General features: G+C 36.9%; 1 protein-coding gene across 1 annotated transcript in view; it reads left to right on the top strand.

Moving 5' to 3' along the window:
• The first annotated feature begins 3,633 nt into the window (after nucleotides 1-3,633).
• The window catches only part of LOC137652781 (protein Star-like), a 51,016-nt gene continuing 44,649 nt past the window's right edge, over nucleotides 3,634-10,000 (top strand). Inside the window, exon 1 of the mRNA XM_068386188.1 lies at nucleotides 3,634-3,807. Coding sequence (XP_068242289.1) covers nucleotides 3,799-3,807 — 9 coding nt within the window. The 5' untranslated portion in view covers nucleotides 3,634-3,798. The remainder of the gene's footprint in view (nucleotides 3,808-10,000) is intronic.

Genomic DNA, 10,000 nt, shown 5'->3' on the forward strand with positions numbered 1-10,000 from the left:
AGGGAAGGTGGTGCAAGGTTGAAGACTGTCATGTTGAATGGAGAGTTGCTTGAGGAGGTGGATCAGTTTAAGTACTGGGGGTCTGTTGTTGCAGCAAATGGTGGAGTGGAAGCAGATGTACGTCAGAGAGTGAATGAAGGTTGCAAAGTGCTGGGGGCAGTTAAGGGAGTAGTAAAAAGTAGAGGGTTGGGCATGAATGTAAAGAGAGTTCTATATGAGAAAGTGATTGTACCAACTGTGATGTATGGATCGGAATTGTGGGGAATGAAAGTGACGGAGAGACAGAAATTGAATGTGTTTGAGATGAAGTGTCTAAGGAGTATGGCTGGTGTATCTCGAGTAGATAGGGTTAGGAACGAAGTGGTGAGAGTGAGAACGGGTGTAGGGAATGAGTTAGCAGCCAGAGTGGATATGAATGTGTTGAGGTGGTTTGGCCATGTTGAGAGAATGGAAAATGGCTGTCTGCTAAAGAAGGTGATGAATGCAAGAGTTGATGGGAGAAGTACAAGAGGAAGGCCAAGGTTTGGGTGGATGGATGGAGTGAAGAAAGCTCTGGGTGATAGGAGGATAGATGTGAGAGAGGCAAGAGAGCGTGCTAGTAATAGGAATGAATGGCAAGCGATTGTGACGCAGTTCCGGTAGGCCCTGCTGCTGCCTCCGATGCCTTAGATGACTGCGGAGGTAGCAGCAGTAGGGAATTCAGCATTATGAAGCTTCATCTGTGGTGGATAATGTGGGAGGGTGGGCTGTGGCACCCTAGCAGTACCATCTGAACTCGGTTGAGTCCCTTGTTAGGCTGGAGGAACGTAGAGAGTAGAGGTCCCCTTTTTGTTTTTGTTTCATTTGTTGATGTCGGCTACCCCCCAAAATTAGGGGAAGTGCCTTGGTATATGTATATATATATATATATATATATATATATATATATATATATATATATATATATATATATATATATGTGTGTGTGTGTGTGTGTGTGTGTATGTATATATGTGTGTGTATGTATATATATATATATATATATATATATATATATATATATATATATATATATATATGTATGTATATATACACACACACACACATATATATATATATATATATATATATATATATATATATATGATTTGCGTTAATGTATGTTTGCTTGTTTGTTTTACATAATGTACCAAGTGTATGTACATTGAATATACTGTGGATACGTTGAGAGAGAGAGAGAGAGAGAGAGAGAGAGAGAGGGTGTTATAAATACGTCTGTAACTAGTCTTCTTCTGGTGCTGCCGGTTGTCTTGTAGGATAGAAAATAGAAAACAAAACGTGTCATGCAGATCATGTGACCTAATTATCATGCTACTTGATATCCACCAGGAGTCAACATTTATAGTGTAGCCTATGTACAAAAGAAATTTCCGCTCCTAATAATGAAATTTTTACTTTAATTCCTTCTATGTCAGGTTTTTATATATTTTCTCATTTTTCCTCGTCATGCGTTTGACAAACAATCCCTTTTCTTATGATGTGGACGTGGCAGAATCTTACTAGCAGATTTACCTGGTGTCTTATAGTGAATATTATTTGTTTTATTATAAAGGGAAAGAAATTACCGAAAGCTTCGTAGAGCACTCCAGAGGAAAAAATAAACAGTAAAGAGAGAATCAAATGATGTATTTAAAATGTCGAAGCGCTTCCTGCCTGATGAACATTAAAATAAGTATTTTTGTGTTGTAGTGATTTGGAGTTAATCTCTCTCTCTCTCTCTCTCTCTCTCTCTCTCTCTCTCTCTCTCTCTCTCTCTCTCTCTCTCTTATTGAGTTCTATGTATCCTACTATCTCATTAAAGAGGAGACTAGGTCTACGGAAGGTATTAAGGTAGGCTATGGGATGAATCACAGAAGTAAAATATTGATAAAAACTAAGATCATTATAAAATCTTCAAACAATTGAGAGACAACAATACTTGAGCAAGAGGAAGAATAATACTAAATATGTTGGATATGACAAGGCGGAAAACACTGTAGTTTTTCTTCCTCTGCAGGAAACGTCTCTCGAAAAATACATTCTTACGATAATAAGTTTCATTGTACTGAAGTTATCCACTCTTATTTGTACTGCTTTTATCTGAAAATATATGTGAGAAATCTTTCATTTCGTAAGTAGAAGTGACAGTGACCTATACGCAAACGAAAATTTAAGTATATTGAATCACTCTCGCTATTAAGAGTTATGTGTTGCCAATTTTAATGTTGAGTTTCCTGACTTTGGTGATCTCTATCTTTTATGAAGAAAAGTGTACCTTTTAGTCGCATATTTTCCAAATATTGTGTAACCTTTTTAACGACTTCAATGTATTTTTCTGAAATATTGATTGGGCCTATTGTACTCTCAGGCTATATAGGCCTACATCCCGTACCACTACTATATTCTTACATTTTTCCATTCACTAAACTTTCCTGTGACGTTTTGGTCTATTGATGTGAACGATTTTGGCCATTGATATCAAGTTTCCCTCAAACTACGCTGGTGATCACGTGTGAAAATGGGAAATGTAATCATAGACTCCTTTATCCTTAAAGGAGTCTATGAATGTAATAGATTGCCATCTCCCTGCACTCCGTTATGCATGGCAAGACAGAAACAAATAGACAAAAGATAGAGGCATTATCATGAGACGAAGCAGAAGAATTCCAGGATTGGCAGAAAAAGTATGGAAGAATGAACTTAAGTTTCTCTTCGCAAGCAACTTAGAAGGAGGGCCAGCCATCCATATGCATGAAAGCACTCAAAGCTACTTACAAAGAATGTACCTGTAGTGGATAAACTTCTGTAGTTCATAATGACACATTCTTTTTTTTTTTTTTTTTTTTTTTTTTGCAATAAAGTTAAACCTTGTAGTGGTTGCCAGTACCTGTTGAATAACATGGAATACCAGTGGGCGATAAAGTTGCCACGTAGCTCCACGATGAGTAGCCAAAAACTATTAAACATTAATTTGGTTGAAATCCTGACAAGGGCAATAGGCAAGGAACTAACAACCCTCTCACGAAAATTAGTATCGAGTAACTTGCAACGAACATACAATCATATGTCTGTGTCTCTAGGATACAATTAGGTTGATGATATCCCGATAAGACTGATCCCGTCACCCGTGAATGCATGGCTGCAGACACTCTTTGCCTGAGGGCCTACTAATTCACAACGTTCCTTCTGCGCATGTGTAAGCTTTGTCCTATTTCACCTCCGGTCTTGTTTCCTTTCTTACATTTTGCGGTAAAACTGCTGGACTTTTGCCCCCCCCCCCCCCCCCCCCCCCCACCACTCCTAATTGCATTTGGAAGCTGAATGACCTCGTAGGCCCCAGCTTCTGACACATGACCCTAATGTTTTTAATGGAAATCCACTAACCAACAAAACGGTCGGTGGGATATCGATCCGCGGGTAGCAATAGCAGTGTCACAGCCTCCTCTTTTCAAGTGTTATAAATACTGTATAAGATCAACCTTTAAAACTCTTTGGGGATAAAAGAAAAAAAAAACAGTTGCGGTTTTCGGATATTGTGGAAAATAGTTTCGTCTAATATTTAAAAACTTAAGAAATTTTCAGATGCGAATGAAATTAAAAGTGCGGTTGAGAGCAACGAAGGGAGACCTCACCAATATAGTTTGATTATTGGTTAATTTCGTAATACAAGCACGGATCCAGCAAGTTCAAACGAGGGATTGGTGTCGAAATACATTACAAAAGCACCTGGGAGTTCAGGGAACGCTGTAAGACCCCCGGAAGCTGACGCAATTTTAAGCTATGTTAGAGGTATTGTTTATGTTTTTGAAACCCATTTTTACCTTTTAATTGAACATTATAAAAAGGAAATGCATTATGCAAGCTCATATATAATGAATTTCTAATACTTGGGAGAGAGAGAGAGAGAGAGAGAGAGAGAGAGAGAGAGAGAGAGAGAGAGAGAGAGAGAGAGAGAGAGAGAGAGAGAGAGAGAGGATGATTTAAATTTTCCACATCCCATTTACTACATTCTTGTAAAAACTATTGAACTGAAGATGATCATTATTTCGTTTCAGTTTTATACAAGTTTGAAGGTTATCGTAAAACCTAAGCTTTATGTCATTGAGCCTTTTTAAATTTCTTCTCCGAAGAAAAGACTGGTTTTTATTTCTCTGAAGATTTTCCTTTCTCCCGTTTTCCTGCTATCAACTGCACTATGCATTTCTTATAAAAACAATAAAGACCGCCAAATAGTTACCTCACAAATTAAAACCTTAGAACCGGTAAACTTAGTGAACAATAATAGAATTATTGAGTTTGCATCCCCCGTACATTTGTCAACTATATCATGTTTTAATATTAAAAATACTATTAGAAAAAATGGTAGCAAGCAAATTTCATTGTAATCCCATTTTAATTTCCACTTTCAATAGTTAAAAGTTTTTCCCCAGATACTGAAAAGAACAAAAGCTAACCGAAAAACAGCCATATTAGAGCTTACTGAAAAGTGATCTTACTCCCTCAAAAATTTAATTGTCACGTGACAAGTGTTCCATCACATGGTTTAATCTCCATAAAAAGTTCATTTCGAAATAGATTCAACAAAGTAAACAAAAACGCTTAATTCACCAACAGGAATGTTACACTATTATTATTATTATTATTATTATTATTATTATTATTATTATTATTATTATTACTTGTTAAGCTACAACCCTAGTTCGAAAAGCTGGATGCTATAAGCCCGAGGGCTCCAAAAAGAAAATAGCCCAGTGAGGAAAGGAAATAAGGAAATAAATAAACTATATAGGCAATAAGAAGTAATGAATCATCATCGTCGTCATCACCTCCTCCTACGCCCATTTACGCAAAGGGCCTCGGTTAGATTTCACCAGTCGTCTCTATCTTGAGCTTTTAATTCAATACTTCTCCATTCATCATATCCCACATCACGTTTCATAATCCTCAGTCATGTTGGCCTGGGTATTGCAACTCTTTTAGTGCCTTGTGGAGCCCAGTTGTAAGTTTGGTGAACTAATCTCTCTCGGGCAGTGCGAAGAGCATAACCAAACTATCTCCATCTGCCCCTCACTATGATCTCATCCACATATGGCACTTGAGTAAGCTCTCTAATGGTAATCCTGTCCCTCCATTTAACTCCCAATGTCCTTCTGAGGGCTTTGTTCTCAAATCTACAAAATCTGTTGGATATTGTTTCATTGTCATACCACGACTCATGTCCATATTAATATAAAATATTTTGATATCAGTAACAACGTTGAAATTGATCTGCCATATATAAACAATGAAGAGAGAACATTGTGCTTGAGTGTACCCTCAAGCAAGAGAACTCTAATCCAAGACAATGGTTTGATTTTGGAGTGATCTTCTCCTAGAAGAGCTGCTGGTCATAGCTAAAGAACCTCTTCTACCATTAAAAAGAGGAAAATAACCACTGAACAAATACAGTGCAGTAGTTAACACCTTGAACGAAGAATTGTTTTGTAATCTCAGTGTTGCCAGGTGTATGAGGAAAGAGGACAATGTGGAAAGAATAGACCAGACTATTCGGTGTATTTGTAGACAAAGAAAAAAATGAGTCGTAACCAGAGAGAGGCACCACACGCAGTACTGTCTGCCCTGTCAAAGGAACCATTAACTCTCTAGCGGTAGTATCTCACGGTGTCAGGCAAATTTCTCGAAATCAATTGCGCGAAGGTAAATTTCTCGAATTCAATTGACCGAAAAATAATTTCTCGAGCAATCATTTTCTCGAATGTCAATTACTCAAACACAAACAAGTAAATTTCTCGAACCCACTCGAAAGTATCCCATAAGCGCCAAAGACCAATTTATAAAGAGGCTATTAGCTTTCCGTGATGTCCTGTATGTACGGGCGTACGTATAATGCACGATACACTGCGTACCTATTTGTAATCACACTTTTGCGTCATAAAAGATATCAACTTTATTTTTTTTAGATAAAATAATACTGTATGGAAAAACAAAGTAGAAAGAAAATGAGTGAGACTAAAACAAGTGAAGATCATAAAATAAAAAGAGACGAAGAATATCTACGAAGTGTAGCATACAACATTTCATTTTGATCGATTGAATTTTAATACTGTATTTCATTCTAAATGATAATATTTTCATACATACAATAAAATCATAACCTTTGTATTTTTTTCATTCCTTCATTTACAATAAATTTTTAACATTTGTGTTTGTCAACCCAAAAGGATATATTTTTCCTTGAAATACATGAACATTTTTCCATTCAATTTTCTCGACAAAACAGATATCAGTTTTCGAGAAATATGGGATTCAAGAAAATGATAGTTCGAGAAATTATTTTTCGAGCAATTGAGTTCTAGAATTTGACTTTCAAGAAATTGCATTCGAGAAATTTACCTAAAATCGTGTCTCACCGGGTAGCTGGTGCCCTGGCCTACCAACTACCTTGAAAAAACGAACGATACTTGTATTTCCATCTGACGTTGATACATATTACCAGGGGAAAGAGAGTAAGGCGGTTGAAATTGACTGCATTACTATATAGAAAATAATTTATCGATGTATCAAAAATACACTCCTAAAATACCGCATATATATATATATATATATATATATATATATATATATATATATATATATATATATATATATATATATATCCCGAAGAGACATAAAAAAAGCATCAATGATTTATATATATATATATATATATATATATATATATATATATACTGTATATATACAGTATATATATATGTGTGTATATATATATATATATATATATATATATATAATATATATATATATATATATATATATATATATGTATATATATATGTATATATATATATATATATGTGTGTGTGTGTGTATCTATATATATATATATATATATATATATATGTGTGTGTGTATATATATACATACTGTATATATATACATATATATATATATATATATATATATATCTATATATATATAGATACACACACACACACACACACATATATATATATATATATATATATATATATATACACATATATATATACATATATATAAACACATACATATATATATATACAGTATATATATACATATATATATGTGTGCATATATATATATATATGTATATATATGTGTGCATATATATATGTATATATATGTGTATATATATACATATATATGTGTATATATATATATATATATATATATATATATATATATATATATATATATATATATATATATATATATATATATATGTATATATATATATATATATATATATATATATATATACAGTATAAGATGAAGGAGATTTTATAGTAGTAAAACTCGATGAGCTTTACAAAAACAATTTATAAAGTATTTTCAAAGATCATAGACTGAATTGAAAGACAGATAGACTTTAATCAACCAAGAGAACAGGCAAGCTTTAGAAGTAGGAATTCAACAACTGACCATATCCATGTAATTGACCAGATAATTGAAAATTCAACAGATTATGATAAACCCTATGTATATCATTTAGAGACTATGAGAAAGCTTTGGATTCTGTCAGACTCCAGTAGTAAAGAAAGCCCTTCAAAGACAAGGAATAGAGGAATTTTATGTTAGCACACTTGAAGTAGCCAACAGCTACCCTAAAACTACAAAAAGATAGTGAGTAAATGACAATTGAGAAATAAGTTAACAGGGAGACCATATTTCTCTTAAGTTATTCATAGCTTCCCTACAAGTTTTAAGAATTAAGATTGGGCAAATGTAGGAATTAACATTAATGAAGAATACCTTAACAACTTAAGATATGCAGAGAACATAGATCGATTTCGTGAATCATGGAAGGAATTACAAAAGATGATAGAATATCTAAAAAGAGAAAGCAGAAAATTAATGATGATGTTCAATGAAAATGTGGTGACAACAAATAAGGCGTATGGAAGAACCTCTTGAAATAGTTAATTAATTAATATACGTACTTGAGTTTCTCATGGACATGAGACCAAAATTAAAAGAAGGACAAGCATAGGATGGGGAGGTTTGGTAAACAAAATGAGATTATGAAACTAAAAGGCCACTTTCTCTATGAAGAATAGTATTTAACCAGACGCTCCTACCTGTAATGACGCATGCATCAGAAACTTGGAGTTTTATAATAGACTTGCAACATAAGTTAATTACAACTCAAAAAGCTATGGAAAGAGTAATTATGGGAATAACACTAAGAAACAGAAAAAGAGTAATGTGACGAGCCGAGAGAGGGTTGTGAACTCAAAGGCAGGATGCAATCAACTGAATTATATTGTTATAGAACATACTCCTTTATATACAAAACCTCAAGGCAACAGGACATAACAAGTTAACAAGACAGACAATGTTACAGAGGAAACAGCAGACATGAATTTTCATGTTCGTTTAGTGCGAGGGAAGAGCGAAGATACAAGCATAATATATGCAAAAGGAATTATGTACAATTGTGTGACACACGGTTGGTACATGGCTCCCCCCCTAAAAATGTCATACAGTATATGTTAAATAGGGCGCCCTGATCTGGAGAGGCGAACTGTAGGCGGGTCATCTGGCAGAAGATAAGCAGGTTTTAGACGATCAATGGAGACCCAGTCTTCTTTGCCCCGAATGTTTAGTAGGAATGCTTTCGGACTGCGTCGGATCACAAGGAAAGGGCCCGTGTAAGGGGGCGTTAGTGGTGGCTTGCTAGTGTCGTTGCGCAGGAAGACGTGCGTTGCAGAGTGCAAGTCCGTTGGTATGTGATGCTTCGCTGGGGGCTTGTAAGTCTGGCGGCACGGAGTAAATTTTCCCACGACGTGACGTATGCGCTGGAGATCGTCGGAGGAGGTTGTAGAAGGAAAAAATTCGGCAGGGACGACCAACGGGTCGCCATACACCATTTCGGCTGCTGAGACGTCGAGGGCGTCTTTAGGAGTGGTCCTTAGTCCCAGGAGGACCCAGGGAAGCTGAGTAAACCAGTTGCAATCCTTGCAGCAGGACATCAAAGCTGCTTTGAGGGTGCGATGAAAACGTTCAACCATTCCATTGGCAGCGGGATTTTAGGCCGTTGTCTGATGTAGGGTGATGCCCAGGAGATTCGCTAATGACGTCCACAATTGAGAGGTGAAAGTGGTACCCCTGTCAGAAGTAATATGCTCAGGGATACCGAATCTTGAAATCCATCCCGAGAGTAAGGCAGATGTACATGAGGCGGACGTTGCAGTTTCCATGGGAATGGCTTCAGGCCAACGAGTAGACCGGTCGATGACGGTAAACAGGTAACGATGTCCTTGTGATGTGGGTAGGGGGCCTACAACGTCAACGTGAATGTGTGCGAAACGACGCTGAGGTTGAGGAAAGGTGCCCACTCCTGAATCCGTGTGTCGATGTACTTTGGAAGTTTGGCAAGAAGTACAAGCGCGGACCCAATCCTTAGCATCCTTAGAAATGCCGTGCCAAATGAACTTTGCCTTCAGCAGCTGTGCAGTAGAACGGCACAAGGGATGTGAAAGGCCGTGAATGAAATCAAACACCTGTCGGCGCATGGGAGCAGGAATCCAAGGTCACGGTCTACCAGTACTGACGTCACAGAGGAGGGTGGTGTTGGAGTCTTCGAGGGGAAAATCTTCCCAACGGAGGGACGTGCAGGATGTCCTTCAAGCTTGATACTCTGGATCCTGTCGTTGGGCTTCAGCCAGGGCGTTGTAATCCAATCCCAGTTGAACGGCAGCCAACGTGTTTCTTGACAGGGCATCGGCAACGGAATTCATTTTCCCAGGGACGTATTGGAGGGTGCAATTGTATTCAGCCACGGCGGAGAGATGTCGGCGTTGACGGGCGGACCAGGCGTCAGACTGTCGAGTGAAGGCGTGCACCAGAGGCATGTGGTCTGTGCGAATGACGAAGGGCGTACCTTCTAAGAAATGGCGAAAGTGACGGACAGCCAAGTGCACCGCCAGCAATTCGTGATCGA

This window comes from Palaemon carinicauda, chromosome 1 (genome assembly GCF_036898095.1).
Source record: "Palaemon carinicauda isolate YSFRI2023 chromosome 1, ASM3689809v2, whole genome shotgun sequence".
In the NCBI taxonomy this organism is placed as follows: Eukaryota; Metazoa; Arthropoda; class Malacostraca; order Decapoda; family Palaemonidae; genus Palaemon; species Palaemon carinicauda.